Below are 19,746 nucleotides of genomic sequence, written 5' to 3'. Positions count from 1 at the left end.
AATTTGGCCCTTCCAAAAGCCCCACTGAATCTACAGTAAAAAGATTTTCTCTTTAAAATATGAACCCATAAGGACTGGGGATATCAGCATAGAAGTCTTGGAACTTAGAAAGCAGATGGAAACATGAAAACTGCCTTAGCAGAATGAAGGCCAATTTTAAAGTTGTAGGATAAGCTGAGAACAACCTAACTCTATGCAACAGAATTCTCAAAGGGCTTCAGGCCCTTGCCACTAGGGAGAGGAACTGAGAGAGGCAGCGAGAGGAAGGGTCAGAAACCACTGTAGTTTATTACCAACTTGTTATTATTAACTTTCAAATTACAGGCATCTTTTACTTTGATAAAATAGATAATAATTTTCAAAGTAAGGTATAAAAAGGTTTCCCTCCAAAAGAGACTATCAGATAACAAAAGGAGATAGATAAACTGGATTGCTCAAGGATAGGTAAAAGAAAAAGTCAAGATATTATGAAGATTAATCTACCTTAGAAACTCCTAAAATAGAACAAATGCAACCAAAAATAATGAGTTATAAAAAGTAAAAACAGAGTAAACCACACTAAATGAAAAGAGATACTTTTCAATATAAAAATTATTGTAGAAAAATTGTCATATGACAGGCAAGGAAAACTCATCCAACATAGAACTAATAGAAGGTCCTAAAGAAGAAACAGAACAAATTCTTCAAAAAAATCCTGCATTTAAGAGAAGAAAGCATTCTTGAAATACAGATTTGAATCTATAGATTAAAAGGAAACACTGTGACCATGGAAAAAATGATATAAGAACAGTGAAACCAAGATATCCTGGTTGAAGTTGCTGAACAGCAAGGATAAAGACTCACAGAGCATCCAGGTAGACAAAGCAAGTCTCAGAAAAAAGGAAAGAAATGTCATCACCTCAGACTTCTCCACCTCAACCAATGCTAGAAAAGAATGGATTGATGTTTGTCATGTTCTGAAAGAAAGAAAAATACGTTATCTCAACTAAGTTACCTTTCAATCACAAGAGAAGTCAGGCATTCTCAAGCACTCAAGAACTTGAGAATTCTAGCACTCCTGAGCCCTGATTTTAAAATCTGGATGACAAACTCTGGCCAACCATGGAATAAATCAAAAATAAGGATCTTAGAAAAGAAATCATGGTTTGAAAGGATGATCAATGAACGTCTAATCTACATATAAAGTGAACATTAAATAACCATAGGCATTCTAGTGACAGAACACAGTGCAAATGTCATAAAATTTAACATTTTTAAATTAGCAAGTTTTTTTTTAATGTTGAAGGCACAAGTATATAAATTTATTTATTTTCTCATTTTTTGGCATATGGTCAATGATAATATCTAAAGTTAGTAATATCTAAAGTTGGTATTGAGATGGTAGCTGTGACAAGTATAACAATTCCAATCTATGATAGCTTTTTATAGCTTCTTTTTTTAGATAAGAAATCTCTCTCACAGTGAAGAAATACATATCTGAAACTCAGCAGTTTCTTCATTTCTCACTACAATTACCTTTTCTTAGGTTAAAGTAAAATTAAATGTAATATTTTAAAGTTGATGCATGTAATATAATCCCAGTATTCTAAATTATGTTTCTTCCTTCCTATCTCTATGTGTGTATATATATCTATAAGGACACATATATTTTAAGTATATATGTATAATGATGAACAGAATGATAATCAAATATTCATAATGTTACTTTTTAAGTGGGATTTGGGAAGATGTTAACCTTTGTTTTTTAGGCATGATATGAAATTTTTTGTAATGGTCATGTACTGTTTTAACAGAAACAATAAAATCACTCTAAAGAAGGAGGAGGCAGAGGAACTCCTTTTGGAATATAGAGTGCAGCTTTCAAAAGCCATGAATCAATCCTTGACTTCAACATGTGGGATTAGGCTAGTGGGTGGTGGTTAGAGGAGGTGAGAATGGATAGGCGGCAACTCTCAAGATGAGTAAATAAATCCTAGCTGCTAATCTTATGTGGGTGCTCCCCCTGTGTCAGGCACTGGCTACATGCTTTGCATGCATCGCCTCCTTCCATCCCTAAATAACCTACAAAGTAACACTATTCAGGACAGCCACTTACAGTTTTGAAGGCTGAGCACTCCAGGAGACACTATCTGCATTGTCAACCATGTGTTTCTGGCACCCCCGGAGTTGTGTGGTAGACAAGTTGTACAACTGTATGCAGTGACCGTGGCATCATTACCCCCTGTTTTCAGATGAGGAAAACTGAAACCTGTAGGCATTAAGAAGCTTGTCCCAGATCATAAACCTAGGAAGTAGCAGAAGCATGGTGTATCTGACACCAGAAACCACATTTTTAACCAGTGGCCTCCACTGCACAGACCGTGCTGTCCCTGAAGGTGGGAAACAAGAGAAGGATGGAAGGGAGATGGCAGGAAGTAGTGGCAGCAGCAGCCACTCCTGAGTAGTCTTTGGGGCTCTTAATACGGACTCAAATCAGGACATTCTAACTAACCAACAATAGAGGTGCCATTCTGACAATGACAGTTTGTATATGCAAAGGTGTAAAACATCTTTTGATCAGGAATGTTGTGCCTGCCATCCTGCTCCCATTCTTGATCAGACTAATTCCTAGTTTTTTCTCCCAGCAGCCTCTTCACCTCCACTACAGTCATCTTTAAGGGTGATACTAAAGGGATACCTTTAGGATCTTTTTAAAGAAATGCTCAGGCAAAATTGCCGTCTTAACTCACCTTTGCCTCAAATCTTTTGCACCAAAAACTTTAAGGAAAAAAGATTCATTCTGGGATCCTAAAAATGTTGAAGTCATAAAGCAAACATATTTATATCACTTAGCGTAATAATATGAAAATGTATTTCCTAATTAGTATTATTTGATGACAGTCAAAACAGTTATTTTATAAAATGACAAATATCAAAATAATCCCTGATAACTCAGATATACAAAAGATAAAGTCATTCAGTGCTCTTCAACCTATCCTTCATGCATATGTGAAAGTATACAGAAACTGACCATTAATACACTGTGCAACCTGCTCTCTCCCAAGAGAGTCAAGGGTAATGGTTGTGAGGGTGTGGTTCTGTGTGTTATCTTCCCTAATATACTGGGAAGATAATCTTCAACTCACCTCACTAGCTCCTTCTGACCAGAATTCCTTCCCTAAATTATCACATGCAACTTTATGGACCAAAGCTTCATTCATATGTTAGTGTGAATTGGTTTTGTCTTAACATGGCAATGCCTGACTGAGACCATTCAAGGAACAGGAGTTTTGTTTGAGGCTAAAAGGGTGAGAAATTGGAGAAGATGGATTGGAAGATTTTGGGTTGCTGGGGCACCTTTTCTTGCCAAAGGAGAATTGATAGTCCGGGGGCCAAGAAAAGCAGATAAAGAGAGGAAAATGGATTTAGAACATGATATAAAAGAGGAACAAATTTTAATTTTGCCTAACCATAGGCAGCAGCCTGTATTTCCAAAACATCAAAATTTGCTATAACTCCCTACGACTAAGTTAATATCAAGCTGAAAATGTAAAATTTCCCTCAATTTACCACAATATCCCCATCTAAACTGTTTCAAGTTGGTGCTCTAGTTTGAGTCAATGCATTCAACCGGGTTTCTCTCTCATCAGAAAGAGAAGAGAAAAATGAAGAGATTCTGAATACACTCCCGTATCTACCAACTCATTCTTCAAATGACTTTAGAACGTTGGCCATCAAATGAATGTGCAGGTATCTACTCTAGTATTAAAAATGTTATAAAGATATTGATCTCACACCAATTTCCATCTTGCCATTAGATGTGATTCAAGCATCGTGAAGCTTTCTGGAGACATTCACTTCTTCAGGCAAGAGTACCGGCAAATAGAGAAAGCCATTCAAGAATTCATGCCTGCCCTGGAAACTCTTTCCAAGAACTTGGACATGAAGGTAACTGAAAATAGATGGGACTCATATTATGTGTTACTGCCAGTAGTAAGATCATTATAGCTTATCAAAATGCCCAATCAGGTGGTAATTTTTTAAGAGAACTCTTTTCTTCCAAAGGGTGTAATTCTGACAGCTCACTCATGTACACTGTGGGAACAGTCAATTCAATTAACAAATGTTTAATGAATTGTCTGCTGTGTTCCAACACAGTCATCTACTCTAAGCATACACTGCTTGAGTCCACCATTGCTGTTATTTTTTTACTCTCTGGAAGTAGTAAAATGATTTTTACTCAAAGACTATGGAACCAAGGAATATAAATGAATGAATTTCCCATGGAAGCTATTATTATTAAAAGTCCAACATAAATGTGAATTGTTCATGTTACATCCCTGCTTAAAGCCCTGCAATGGGTTGTATCTCTTACAAAATAACATGTAAGTCCTTTGGTTGGTCTGGATTTTAAAGGCCATCTCTAGACTGGCTGTGCTCCTTAACTCACCCTTTATGTCCAGTGATGCTGAGCTCCCTGTAGGTAGGTCCCCACTCACACCAAGATATTACACATCATCCCCTAGTTCATGCTCTTTTCTGCCTGAAGTGTCTCTTTTTCATCTTCCCAGTCAATGGTTTCACTAAAGTGGAGCCCAATGCCAAGTTTTCTGTGCTCCACTTTGTCACATATCTTTTTTTTTTTTTTTTTGAGGCGGAGTCTCGCTCTGTCGCCCGGACTGGAGTGCAGTGGCCAGATCTCAGCTCACTGCAAGCTCCGCCTCCCGGGTTTACGCCATTCTCCTGCCTCAGCCTCCCGAGTAGCTGGGACTACAGGCGCCCGCCACCTCAATCACTTCTCTTCTCCTCTGAAGTCATCCAGGCAGAACAAAGTAGAAATCCTCTGGAAATTGGGAATATGAGAGTTTGGCATTTGATTATTTTTTGGTGGGAGCCAGTTAGTCCAGAGCAGGTGTTACTGAGCACATAGTTTCCTCTAGTCCCATCTGCCATCTGGCTTTCCTTATCTACCTCTTACTCACCCATCTTACTAGGCCCAATAATTTTTAAACTCTCTTTGTTTTTCAAGGTACTCAATCATATCAACAACATATTGGAAAAAAAAAAGAATGCTGTTTCCAAGTTACATGGTTTGGTGTATAAATCTATTAAATACATTTATAGTTTTTATATTTTCCTGTATTGTTATTTATATTTTACTTACTTGACCAGTAAAGAGTCAAGAAAAGTCATTTAAAATCACTAATGTATTGTTACTTTTTTGCTCAATATATAAATATTCACAGCTCTCTATTTTCACAATGAGTTTTACTCTTCATTTATAAAGATGACCATCTTTGTCCCATTTTTAAATGTGTTTTGCTTTAAGTGGTATTTTACCTAACAATTAATATTGCTCTGCTGCTTTCTTTTCCTTTGCCTTTACCTATAATTTCTCTTTATAATAAATTGCCTATTATTTTATTTCAAACATTTCTATCTTTAGCCTGTTTTAAGTGTATCTTTCTCCTGTAAATAGCCACTCAAGGACTGTTGGTTGCCCACCCAACACTTAACTATTCAAATCCTTCCATTACTCCCCTCTTTCTTTCATAAGAACTCATTTTATTAAATGCCCATCCTCCTCCATATGACCACCTTTATTAGCAGCTGAATTCTGTTTGACCAAAACCAATCATGTAGTTTCATTCTCCTTAGAAGTGACTACTTTAGGCATGATTATGGATTGCAATTCTGCATCTATTTTTTAATCCAGTTCTTTTATGTAAAGGAACTTTCTCAATGTTTCTGGCAATTTGGAAGGTGCGCTAATCTTAAATTCTAAAACTAGAATTTGTTTTTTTCCTATCCTTAAAAGCCCTAAGTCATTTCACTTGGGATTCACTTGTGTTCATATCAGAATACTATCTGGAAATCTTGGGCCAGTCATGTGTGTTTTCCTCAGAGCCTGATTGTGTATTTAAACATTTATTCAGTAAGTATTTGTTGATCATTTACCATTGATCACCTAATGTGCACTGAGGATGTGGTGGCAGTAGCATACCATATCTTGTGTTGTAACTGGAGAGACAATAGAGAAGTAGAGATATAATCAAATTAACAGATTAATAAACAAACTAATGGAAATAGCATGTTTTTGTTGTATCATTAGACGGCCTATGATCAAAAAGAATATTCTACACAACAGAATGGAACACTCCCTATTATTCTTTCCTTGAAGATAACGTAACTATAATACTCATTTGAACACGAGGCATTTTCAAGTGCAATCATGCTTTACGTTCAAATCTGTTTCCCGGCTCCTGAAAGGAATAAAGTATATTAATGTGAATGCTGGTGGTTTTGTTCACATGCACACAAAAAACCCTCTTGTACTTTGACTAGGTGATGCAGCTCTTAGGAAAGATAGAGACTGCCAGCTCTGAGCAAACCTCAAAGTTAAAGACGGTCCAGGGGGATTATCGCCACGAAATGAACCTTTTGGAATTCAAGTAAGTGAATAAAAGATTTTTAATTCTGTTAAGTGCATTCCAAAGAGTTTCGACTAATGAAAGCATTGGCATGAAATAAAAACCTATCCCAGGAATTTGAACCTGGCCAAGAAATAAGCAGTGAACTAACACAGAGAATATTCTACACTAAAGTAATTTATACATTATTTATAATAAAACAATTATGAAGATTAATCTTGTCATTCACTTTGATTGTACAATGTCTCAACTGAATTGACACAATCATTTTGGCCCTTCCTGTAATTTTTACTTATTATCGATTTTATATTAAAATATCTCGATCTCCTGACCTCGTGATCCGCCCGTCTCGGCCTCCCAAAGTGCTGGGATTACAGGCTTGAGCCACTATCTCAAAGTAAAGCACTATGGAAAATAATTTCATTCCTCAAGATTATCAAATATTTTTTAAAATGATTTTGATACACAAGCTTTTCCTTTAAGATTCTTTCTAAGATCCTCTATTTACTCCTTTACATTATTTCTTTTTAAGACTGGTCTCTACCCCATCTTAAACTGAATTTTTTCCTCCACTCAAAGGAGAAAGCAGTAAAGGAGACACGGCTCTACAAATGTTCAAATTACTGGCTTCCTTATTATCAAATCTCTCTTTTTAAAATAAATAAATAAATAAATCATTTCCCAGGGTCGTAGTGCAGGCAGAGGAAATTCTAGTCACTTGGATACTATCTACCGTCCCTTACGCTCTTATTCTTTTTCCTCTATGTCTCACGTCATTTGGGTTTAATGCCTTGGTCAAATCCAGTATCCTGATGATACTCTACTTTCTCCATTTTTTCCCATCTCTACTATATTTTATTAAATCTAAGTGCCATTGAATATAATATGCACCATTATAATTTTGTACCTGTAAGACATGAAGCTAACAAATAAACCATAGCATATCATCATTTTAAGATATCTCTTGATTTTGGAGATGCTAAAATGTGACATATGTGTGTCTTACAAGTTGATGTAAAACAATTGTCCTCACTAAAACTTGGAGAAGTAGTTGTCGAGTAAACAGAAAATACCCATGTTCTTCATATTCTAAGAAAGCATTTCTACTTTCTTAAATTCTAGCACAATGAGGGTATTCAGTGAATAGCTGTGTGATACTAGATCTAATACCTTTAGCTTGGAATTAAGACAAAGAAAACTGTCCAAAGGAAAAGTAGAAAAGTAATCTGTTTCTAGATATACAGATTAAGAATTGATTGTATAGGGAAGGGATGGGATTTATAAACTGAAATGGGAGGCTGACTTAAAGGGATGAGGTATATTAACAAGTGGAAAAGAGAGAAAAATGAACTGTTTGAGATCCAGGGCTAACTGCTTCATTACTGTTGATGCTTATTTTTTCTGTTTGGTACTGTGGGAATTTGGCTTATGGAAAGTCATCTGAGTAGTTAAATCTGAATCTGGATACTTTTATAACAGTGTAAACTTGAATCTTTTTCTGACTTTAAGTAATGAAGTCTTAACATTTCAGTAGTATTACAGTAGGTGACAGTGAATCTATAAAGCACGCTTTTCCTCAGGCAAATAATTCTAATAATTCATTTTTACACAACTAACTTTTATATTTAAATTTTCTCCAGTTTTAAAAATTAAAAATATGCATTAATTGTAACAACAACAACAACAACAGTGAAAAAAGAGGTCAGCATATCAGCCTTCTGTTGTAATTAATATTAATACCAGGGATGTAGTTGTCCTCAATTTCCTCCTTGTTAATATAAATATATAACAGAAAGGATATGTATGTATTATATGTATAGAGGAAGCATGGGTTTTAAAAATAATTTCTATACATATTACTCAATTCTTTGATTTCTCTAGTACATACTGGATATCTCTCCAGATCAGTAAATATTCTAACATTTTTATAGCTGTACAATCTTTTAACTTAACAATGTGCCATAATTAATTCAACCATTTATCTTAGTGCTGAATGGATTATTTTTAGTTTATGATCACCACAAAAAACAAAAAATGTATTATGTGTATATCCTTAGATATCCTTAAATACTGGCACTTTTATTTCTATAGGCAAGCTTGCTCGGTTAAAGAGCAAGCTTTTTTTTTTTTTTTGATATAAATTTCTTTTTAAAAATGTTGTAGGGTTTTACACTTCCACCAGCAATGTATGAGAAGACCTTTCTCTACATTTTAACCAATGATGAATGTGTTCTCTTTTTAATACTGGCCAAAGGATGAAAAAAGCATCTGTTTTAATTTGCATTCCCTTTTACCATTTGAATTCTCTGTGAATTGCCCATTACTATTTATCAAATTTTGTATTGGGATTTTTGTCATTTTCTTATCAATGTGTAGGATTCTTTCACATTAGAGATATTAACCATTTGACTGAGATATGTATTGAAAATGTATTTTGCTCAAAGAGAAAGTAAGACAGGGTTTTTTTGTTTTTGTTTTTTTTTTCCAGAAGACTTCTGTTTCAATCTAGTATATTGGATTTAGTTTTTAACAAGGTTAAATTTGAACAAAAATAAGAATAAGTAGTTCTACTACTTAAATAAAAAAGTAAATTGTTGCTAATGTTAGGATTTTGAGGTACATATAAATTTAAAAATAAAGTAGATAATGTATAGGATTTGCTTTTTTTTTAAGAAATAAATTTCTCTGAATAAAGAGATTAACTTTTTAAAAGTGTTTTAATAACATTAAAGGTTAAGTTTAGTCAGGCATGGTGGCACACACCTGTAGTCCCAGCTACCCAGGAGGCTGAAGCAAGGAGGATCACTTAAGCCCAGGAGTTTGGGTCACGATGAGCTATCATTGCACCACTGCATGCCAGTCTGGATGACAGAGCAAGACCCGGTCTCTAAAAAAGTCTTTTAGCAAGGTTAAGGTTAACCTTTGTTTGGCTTGAAGACCAGAAAATTAGACACTACAAGATTGAAGACAGGTAATTTAAGAAACATCCACAGCAGTGACTGGCCCAAGTTCTTTGAAAAGTGTCTCAGAGATGTTGACTGTCCTTTCAAGATTCAAGATCAACAAGAAGCTATTGACTGGCTTCTTTAGCTGTTAGGCTTGAATATGGAGATAATGCTGAAAAATACAAGGACTTACTACCTGATTATGTAAAAACTGCTGACAACGCAACTAAAAATGCAGAACCGTTGATCAATTTGGACGTAAATAATCCTGATGTTAAGGCTGGTGTGAAGGCTAACCTGCTTCAGATTCAATGGCATGACGATTACCTGGTAATGCTTAAGGCAATTTGAATTTTGGCTCAGGAGCACCTGACACAGGGTGCAGTTGCTAAGGCAAATCAAACAAAAGAGGGTTTGCCTGTTGCTTTAACCAGGCAAATATTATTTGCAAATATTTGCTAATAACCAAAATATTATTGGTTTTGATGCAGGAGATGCAGTTCTTAATGCAGCTGCTCAAATTCTGCAATTCTTGCATATAGAAGAGCTCAGAGAGCTACAGACAAAAATTAATGAAGCCATAGTAGCTGTTCAGACAATTATTGCTGATCCAAGGACAGACCACAGATTGGGAGAAGTTGGAAGATGAACACTTTAGGACTTCAGCTTCTCACCTATTTAGTACAACTGGGAACCATGTACACTTCTGGCATGTTTGGAAATCAAACGTCACATTTTTGGGGGAGGAATCCCAGAAAAGTGACTATGTTCTCGTGCTTTTTTCTCTAATAAAGTTTAGGAAAGTAGGAAAAAAAAGAGCAGAGCTACTGCAGGCCGGGTCCACCTTCACTCAGGGTACCTCTGTGGTTACCAGATGTCAATCATGGAAAATGACCCAGGTACCTTGAGGGTGGGAAAGAAGAGAAGAGCAATACTGAAAAGGTTTCCCCGTGCCACACCTACTCGCAGGTGTCTTGGCAAGGAATCCAGGAGCAAATGCCTTCAAAACGCCAAGGTAATTCCATCTCCACCACCATCCTCATTAGTAAACTGAAATCCAAGACGATGGCTTTCATGTCACCTCACTTGCCAAGATACAATTAAAACGTGTTAAGGCAGGTTGTCAAAATGATACCAGTGGCCAAAACATACAAAGAGCCTCGGCTTCCATAGCCACCATTCCTGGCGGCCAAGCACAAGAAACAGCAGCTGAGACGCCTCAAACTTGACATGCGCATTTTTCAAAATTAAAACTATGCATCCGGCCGGGCTTGATGGCTCACGCCTGTAATCCCAGCACTTTGGGAGGTCAAGGCGGGCAGATCATGAGGTCAAGAGATGGAGAGCATCCTGGCCAACATGGTGAAGCCCCGCCTCTCCTAAAAATACAAAAATTAGCCGGGTGCGGTGGCGCGCGGATGTAGTCTCACCTACTCAGGAAGCTGAGGCAGAGAATCATTTGAACCTGGGAGGTGGAGGTTGCAGTGAGCAGAGATCATGCCACTGCACTCCAGCCTTGCGACAGAGTGAGACTCTGTATCTAAATAAATAAATAATAAAACTATGTCTGCAAATTTTAAAAAAGGGGGTTAGATAGGCAATCTTCCCATTTAGAAACATTTACAAATTCAAGTTTAATGGTCAACTAAACTTATATTGAACTTAAAAGCTGCAATGTTTTCTGACGGTTTTCTAGTGAATTGCTGGGATTTGGGCACTGATCACTGGATCCGACAAAGACATACATTGAACCCCTCCACTGTTCCTCCTCCTCAGAAGGATTATCCTCAGAGCTTCTGCTAAGTAATGTCCTAAGCCAACTACTTAGTGCTTACATAGCAAGAGTCTTGGCCATCAGGAAATAAAGCTGTCTTTTAACAAGGGTTTGGCAGGGGCAGCACTCAACAGTCACTCCCTAGATAGCTCTTAATGCTGATGCTTGTTTAGTAGACAGTGATTTATAAGAAAAGAAAAAGTATTTGGTCAACGAAGCAAATGCATAGACTCAAATAATATCATCCAACTTTGAAAACACTACCACAATAGAAAGTTAAAAATTACCCAGTGCAGAGATACGTCACATTCACCTTTGTATCTTTAGCACCCAGCACATTGAAACAGAAGTAGAAGCCAATGAATGAATGAATGATTTTTGAGCACCTATATTATGTACATTGTGTTTTAGAATATCCAAACATAATCCTTGCCACTTACAGTTGGGAAGAAAAAACGTAAGTGAAAAGCTAAACATAGGAAAAGTAAAAGTTAAGACAATGTTAAATGAGATGATATATCAATAGGGAGAAATAATAAATATAGTAATTGTCATTTATGAATGCCTACCAACCACTAGCGCTGAAGATACTCGATGCACCCAGCTCTGCAGGGTAGGTCTTATTTATCCCTATCTTAAAGATTAGGATATCTATAATCATGGAGATTAATTTGCCCAAAATCACACAGCTAGAAAGTGTCTGATTCTAAAGCTCAAATTGTTTTGATCAATTCATGATGTCTCCATCTCACAATTCTGTCTATTGAAAACTAATTCTACCACAGAAATTTTAAAAATGGAAAGACCACATTGACTTGGGTGACTGGGAAACAGCCTATGAACCTATTGGGATTTGAACAATTTGGAATATCCAAGAAACAAAAGTCTTTCTATCAGAGTAGAGGCAGAATTGATTTTTAGTGTCACTAATTAGAAATCATAAAACATTAAGAAGAAATTAGTTTGAGAGTTCTATCTGTAGGTGTAAAATTAGTAGAAAAACAGTATTTCTTGGAACTAATTTTTGGTTTCTGATGTGAAACTTAGAATCTTAGACTCAATCTCTAAAATAAAATAGCATATGGTCTGTCTTAAGCTCTTTTTCAAATATGATTACAAAAAACTGAAAATATCTTCTGTTTATCAGCAAATGAAAGGCCACTAATTCTTTTTACATTCACACTTGGTCAAAGCCCTATCTAAGTTCTTGAGAGGCTGCCAGCAGTAATAGTTTCCAAGAATTCAAAATCTTGGAAAAGTTCATTCAATAGATTTTTTTTTAACACAAGACACTGGTTTTGGGACATAAGTGCACTGGCAAAACTGGCCTAGGATAGAGCTACATCCTCATTTCTGTACGTCATCCATGACCAAGGAAGGCAGACCCTGGCTGCCTTCACCACTAATCCCTCACTGCAGCCCTCTTCCTTGTGTCTGTAGATCTTCACTCAGCTTTCCTTCACTCTTTTGCAACTTTCTCCCTTGCAATTGCTCTTGGTGTATATTTTAATTTGATTAAATCAGCATAAACACTTAAAAACAAAAACATAAAAACAACCAATAGCCCTCATCATCCTAGTGAGGTCTCTAGCTATAATTTAAATGTCTGACTTTTGTGTTTTAAGGAAAAGGAAAGAAAAAGCTCTATCTAATCACCTATCTATCTACATTTAATAGAAATGCTCTTATACCTATTGAAATAGAAGATTTGGGATCTAAAATGTGAATGTCATCTAAGATAGATTCATACTGTTGAGATTTTAATTGTAAGTTCTGTAATTAATGGATTATGGCAAATCATGTCCATTATGTCTGGGAAAATCCTATGCAAAGAAAAAGAGTTATACAAACCTTTATTTTACTTATTCTTTTCATCTCTCAAGGAGATTGCTGTTTCAAAAATGCTTTCAAATTTTAATAACTACCAACAGAGTCCAACTTCTGAGTGTTACCAGGAAAATTAATAGTCAATTGCAAGCAAATCTCATAATAAAAGGATCATAAGTAGTAATTCATTCTTTATGGCTTTAATTTCAGAATTTTAATTACTAATATGCCCTTCCAGAGATATTACATGGGCATATTTAATGGTTTCTTGGTTTTCAGAGGGATGTTAATATTGTATCGTGATAAAAGAGTAAATGCTCTCATTTATTTGTTATACAGTAAAGGTGAGCACTGAGGCTGGATTCTCAATTGTAAAGCTATCTCTTGATTATCTGGGGATTTACTGGCCCCCTAAACTATGACTATTAATTAATACTTCCACCAGAGGCAGGGAAAGGAAGATGAAAACCAAAGCAGATTAGATTTCTAAATAAATTCACAAATCTATGATTTGTTATTTGTCAGCAATGCTAATAAAGGATACTTAATGAGAAAGAATGATTCATTTGTTCATTTAGCCAACTATTTATTGAATACTCATTATATTCCACGCATTGTTCTCAGCCATAAACAATGCAAAATTCTTGCTTTCATGGAGCTTAAGTTTCAGTGGAGGAGATAGAACACAAATTAGTGTATGTCAGATGGTGATGAGAATTTTGGAGAAAAATTAAGTAGGGTAAGAGAATAGGAAGTTTCAAATAAGGAGAAAGAGTTCTATTTTTTAAGGTGGTGTATGAATGTAAATCTGAATGAAATGAGGGCAGGAGCCAATAGATATTCTGAGGAAGAGTATTCCAGATGGAGAAAACAATTGGCTAAAATAAGGGAGTCTACATATTCAGTAGATGGGTTTATTTGTCTGAGATCCAATAGCTGTTAACCAATAGCACAGATGATTGGGAATCATGAGTAGACTAAGAACACAAATAGAAGCCAACTCCGTCGTCTGCAGCGTTGAGGTACTCAACAGTCAATCAAGATATGCCTCATATCTATGTGAAAAATATCACTCTGTGTCAAAAATAATGAGAGAATTCAGAGGACGAAGATCAGAATTTAGCTGTTAGACTGTAACTAATACAACTACTGGAAAATGAACTTACATTTCCCATTCCTCGGTTTCATCATCTGAGTCAGGTTTTCTCAACCTTGGCACTATTGGTATTTTGGCTGGATCATTCTTTGTTGTGGGCCTCTCCTATGCATTAAGATGTTTCTCAGCATCCCTAGTGTCTACCCACTAGATGCCAGTAACATCTCTCAGTTGTGACAACCAAAATTGTCTCCAGACATTACCAAATGTTCCCTGGGGGCGAGAAGGTGGGAGGGGGCAATTGCCTCCAGCTGAGAGCCATTAGCCTAAAAGTAATGATTTCACAGAACTTGTATTTTCTAATAATTAGCCCAAACAATTTTTCCAAAGAGAAAGAGAGGCATGTACATGCAGTGTATGTCCAGGATGATTTAATCATTAATTTCCAATGATAAACATCACAAACTAAATTATATGCATATAATTTTGTCTGAAAACATCAGAGCAATTATTAATTTAACAGTCTGTACCATACATTGTAAAACAGTCTGACTACTTTCAATAACAAACATTGTTCTTGCCAGTCTAAAAGTTTTACCTATTCTAAAAGGGAATGTGAAGCCGACATCTTATCACGAGCAAGTCATATGCAGAAAACACACACAGAAACCACTCACAAGTCCCCATCCCTCATCCTACCTCTTCCCAGTCCCATACCTGATTTAATTCAGATTGGAAACCCCTCTCTCCTCAAACCTGCAGCCACTCTACAGTGACTTTTCAACTGATGATATATGATTCCAACCCTTTTATCCACTTCCATTTTTAAAAATCCTTCATTCTCTGTTATTTAATACTTCTATGGTGCAGCATCTTGACAGGTCCCATAGATCCCTTCCTGTACTTCTATTACTTCTGTTTTTGCCCCACCTGAGTAATTCAGGGCGTCTTTAAATGCCCCCTCTAAAAAATCCACTCACACAGACTCACTGGTAGCAATGGGGACTTTATGGAAGATTTTGCCTGAGACAAAGGCAACATAAAGTCCCCCTTGGCACATTTCCCAGGTTCTTTGGGGGCTTTCTCCCTCCACTTTCCTGCCTCTGACCTTTCTCTCCTCTGCTAGACAATGCAGGTCCTCTCTGCCCCTGCTCCTCTCCCAGTCACATACTGGCACTTAGCGGGAGTCAGCAAACTGTCACCCTTAGCCACATCTACCCACAGCTACGAATGGTTTCTATGCATTCTAATAATTAAAGAACTATATTTCATGACATGTGAATATTACATAAAGTTTGATTAGACTGTAACCATACTCATTTCTTTACATACTATCTGTGGCTGCTTTCCCACTGCAATGGAGCATTGAGTGGTTGCAACAGAAAATATATGGCCCACAATGCCTAAAATATTTACTATCTGGCCTTTGACAGACAACTCCTAGCATGAGTAATAGTCCCCACCCCAAGTGAACTTATCAAAGTATTTCCTCCACATACAACCAGTGAGCCCCAGGCCATGAGAGCAATTCTGTATGGTTAACACTACATTTCAGTGTGGCTGTGGTTAGCTCCTAGCCGACAGTGCTCCTGTCATGTGTGTATGTATTTTAGGGTACGTAGAGGTGTTAACAGTAGCTGGACTGAACTCAAGCTCAAGACAGGAATCCACAGTGTACTTACCTTGCCTCTGCACCTCCCATATCACCCCACAAATACTTGCTAGGCACATTGAGTCTCATCACCTCAAAAAACTGCAGACTTTTTCAACACTAATTTTTTATGTTTAAATTCACTTATTAAAATGAAACAAAACATTTTTTCCCTTAGATTTAATTCACTTTCAAGTAATCTGTATGAAGAAGTTGAGAATAATAAAAAATGGACAGAAAACCAATTTCTCAAATATAGAAAAGACCACCTGGGCCATATAAATGAATGTCTGAAGGTCCTACAGGAAAAACTGGTGAGGAGTTCTGTTATTTTGTGAAGTAAACACCTGCATGGTCCTTGTTAGCAGGGAGTAAAGGTCTGGGAGGTTGCACTTCTACATTCATGGTAATCTTCACTGCTTCAGTCACTTTTTTTTTAAAGCACCACAATAGAAGCCCAGAGGCCTGTCTTCTGGTCCTGTTTGCTACTCCCCAACTCTGCAAACCTGTCTTTCTGAGTGTGCTCTACCCGTACCAAAAGAATCTGAAGAGGTTTAAAAAAAAAATACAGATTGCCACCCCAGCCCTAAGGAATCTGACTCTCTAGGGGCCTCCCCTGGGAAACAGTGGTTATAGGCACACTCCCCGGGTGATGTGCAGACAAAGCATTTGACTTTTCTGGAGATTTGTTAGTAGATTAAAGGTTTCCAAAACTCCTTTTTCAGATCAGACCATGTAAAGACAGCCCCAAGCTTTGGGGTGAGGCTACCAAGGTATATGAGAAATATACTTATTTCAAGAGTCTCCTCTTCCACTGCAACCATCACATCTTTCCCAACAGGAAGGGCAGCACTGTGCCATCACTGTGGTCAATGGCTGCCAGTCCTGCAGTTGACTAAAGATGTTTTGAGAACTTAGGTAGAGAGACTTTAGGCAGAGGCAGCTCAGGAAATAATGTCCCCAGCTCCAACCCGAGTTTGTAAATAGCTGATAGAGTTACAAAGGAGTCCAAGAGTTGGAGATAAACAAAGCTTTATCACTGGTAAGGCTATTGAAGTATGTGTGGTGAGATCACAGCTGCCAAGTGGGGCTGCTAGTTCTTCACTCCTGAATTAGGCAGATTCCTTTACCAGTTATAGTTGGCACTAGGTAACCATGGGGTCATCGTGCAGGAAGCAACTTCCCACCATAAGGAACACAGAGACTGGAATCCACCAACTCTTATTCCTGAGGTAGATGGGGCCAAAGAGAGGAGAATCAAAGGAGTCATACCTGCTATGCCCAGCTCCTGCTCCCAGATTCCCTGTGGAGAAGTGAGGAGAAAAGCAGCTGATTATCCTAAGGCTGCCTCTGCAGTCCCTACCTTGGTTGCACATTAGAATCACCTGGAGAGTGCTTAAATCCTATCATTCTTGAGCTTCATCACAGACCAATTAAATCAGAATTTCTGGGGGTGGGGTATGGTCCAGGTGATTCTAATAAATGACTGGAATGACGAATCACTATTCTAGCTGAAGTCTGTCCACATGGAGGTATAAAATTCGAAGGAGGATGTCTAAGGAGCTCAGGAAAAGCAGTATCTAAAATATCTTTGAATATTAGACTAAAATGCCAAATTCTCAAGGAACTTGGGCCACGCTACAGCCCTTTTCTTTTATTCCATAACATGTTGAATTCCAGAAACTACAAATGAACAGGGCCAAAGGGATTAACTCTTATACTTATGAACACAGTTTTAGATACAAAGGAATTTGGTTTGAATTTTCATGCTCAGCATGGAAAAATGAATGTTAAAAACATTTTCTCTAAGCTGAAGGATAAATCCATATATGTTTCGGAAGTTCTATCCCATAATCTCTTTGACAGGAAAAGTCTGAAAATAAAATGGAAGAAAAACTGCTGCAGCTTTCAAGCAAAGTAGAGAATTTCATTAACACGGCGAAACAGGAAACACAACTAAGTAAAGTAAAGCCTATGGAAAATAAATTGTCCAAAAAGATGGAACAAATGGAAAAGCAGATCTGGGGTGAATTAGAGACAATGCAGAATGAATATCAATCAGGTGAGCAGACACCTTTTATTAAGTAAAGAATATCTGTCCTTTCCTGTTCAATCCCTCAGTCTTCCACTTTGAGCTAATGGCCAGGGATCAATCTTGTCATCAGTGACATCCTTATGTATTTAATCCACTTTTCTAAATATCCTATAGAATATGAGTATTATACTGGAAGGCATATAAATAAATTAACTTTCTTCACTCATACTTGGAATGTCACAGGCCTGCCATTGGCGTGAGATTTTTTTTTTTTTTTTTTAACTAAGATCATAGAATCATGGAATTGTCAGACTTGGAAAATCCTCGGAGATACCCAAGACGTGACTTGTGGGTATGTTATGAAACTAAGAGCCTAAATCAAATGCCCTTCTCATTCAACTACAAGTAATGAGCTTGGACAGATGTCAGACTGGAGACCTGACCTTTAGAAGTGAGAAAGAGGGATGAATTAGTAGAGTCCAGTATAATGACTGCTTTTCTTTTAAAGAGGCTAATGGCAGCAGTGTCAAGCTGAGCTAACATCAAAGAGGATTAATTTGAAAGGCTCATCTAATTTGTCAAAGGGAAGGACACGGGATAGGTGCTGTGGAGCAGCCATCTGCCTTGAGTCATAATTCTGAGGGAATTACCAGGGCTCAGAAGAGTTTCTTTACTAGAGAAAGTCCCAAGTAATTTTTTTTCTTTCTTCTTCTAGATCTCAGAAAAATTCATGTGTAAATTCTACCAAATTTGGTCCTGTATAGAGATACGTTGGAGGTGCTTTGGGAGGACATGATGGTCTCAATCTGCCAGATGTTTCTGGCATATAAGTAGAATTTGCTGCCTGGAGGTTCAACCCTCACAATACACCCCTCCCACCATCATATCAAAATAATGAATTATCTGGCCAGGAATCATGTCCCAAACTTAACTTGCCCTTCTTTTAAAGGCCCTGCTTTCTGTTTAACTATCAGAGGTTTAATTGTACTTATTCCAATAGTAAAACTTCATTCCATTAGTGAACTGAAAAGGAATTTACCATCTGCAAGTTCTTTCATTTTACTAACGAGGAGGAGTTCTAGAAAGTGGGAACTTCAAATTAATGGTTTGCTGCTTTATGCCTTTAATAAAAATGTGTTGAGAAACGACTATGTGAAAGGCCCCAGTGAATAACAAATGGATTGTGCCCTAAGACCTTGAGGTTTGATAGGTCTGTGGTCATGAGTGACTAGACTTAAGAGAGATACAAAGTGCTGGGAGGGAGGAGGGCAGCAGGGGGCCACTCTGAGGTCCCTCAAATAGGCTACTTTCAGAGAAGTTTTAAAATCTCATCTGAGATCTTTACCTTCAATTTGGTAACAAGACTGAAAAAAAAATCACACAAATCTCTTGTCAAAGCATATGGAAAGAATAAAATATTTTAAATTTCTCTCTTGCAATATAGAATTATGCAATATATTTGGGGAGAGGAGGAGAAAAATAATTAAATTTCACAATGAAACCAGATAACCAGATATAAGTTGAAACACTATTGTGAATGGATCTTCATGACATACAAGAAATAGATTATGTACAATTTTTGGCTGGTCTTAAGAGAATTTAATGCCCTTTGAATTAAATGATAATCAATTATGGCAGGACTGCCAATTAGCAACATTTTAAAAAAATGTTCTAATGCATTGTTTAAGTGTACCTATTCTTTTACCCTCTTACAGGATTTAAATCAATCCATGACTGTCTCAGCTCCCTCCAACAAATACAGAAAACAAAGATGGATTTAGAGAAATGTAAAGTACAGAAAGACCTGAAGAAATTACAGCGTAAGATAGTGGAACTCCAGGAAGTATAAACCTTTTCAGTCATCTTCTTTTTCACCAGCCAATGGAGTGATTTGTTGGGAAAAGTTCTGAAGAAGAAAGTTACTATCTCTGGGATGTTTACTGCTTCTAATGTCTCCTTTTAAGGAGATGAATGTACCAGAAAAATAATAAAGCACAGAAGCTTTGGA

General features: G+C 37.0%; 1 protein-coding gene across 2 annotated transcripts in view; it reads left to right on the top strand.

The window, feature by feature from the left end:
* The window catches only part of FAM81B (family with sequence similarity 81 member B), a 53,437-nt gene extending 33,691 nt beyond the window's left edge, over positions 1–19,746 (top strand). The window contains exons 6-11 of one of the 2 annotated variants that reach the window (XM_033179101.1): positions 3,798–3,927; positions 5,009–5,074; positions 6,325–6,431; positions 15,882–16,017; positions 17,570–17,765; positions 19,454–19,746. In XM_033179101.1, the coding sequence (XP_033034992.1) occupies positions 3,798–3,927; positions 5,009–5,074; positions 6,325–6,431; positions 15,882–16,017; positions 17,570–17,765; positions 19,454–19,587 (769 nt within the window). In that variant the 3' untranslated portion in view covers positions 19,588–19,746. The remainder of the gene's footprint in view (positions 1–3,797; positions 3,928–5,008; positions 5,075–6,324; positions 6,432–15,881; positions 16,018–17,569; positions 17,766–19,453) is intronic. The other variant, XM_033179102.1, reaches the window with a different exon arrangement.

This window comes from Trachypithecus francoisi, unplaced genomic scaffold (genome assembly GCF_009764315.1).
Source record: "Trachypithecus francoisi isolate TF-2019V2 unplaced genomic scaffold, Tfra_2.0 Lachesis_group2, whole genome shotgun sequence".
NCBI classification, from domain to species: Eukaryota; Metazoa; Chordata; class Mammalia; order Primates; family Cercopithecidae; genus Trachypithecus; species Trachypithecus francoisi.
This window is presented reverse-complemented; position numbering and strand designations above follow the sequence as displayed.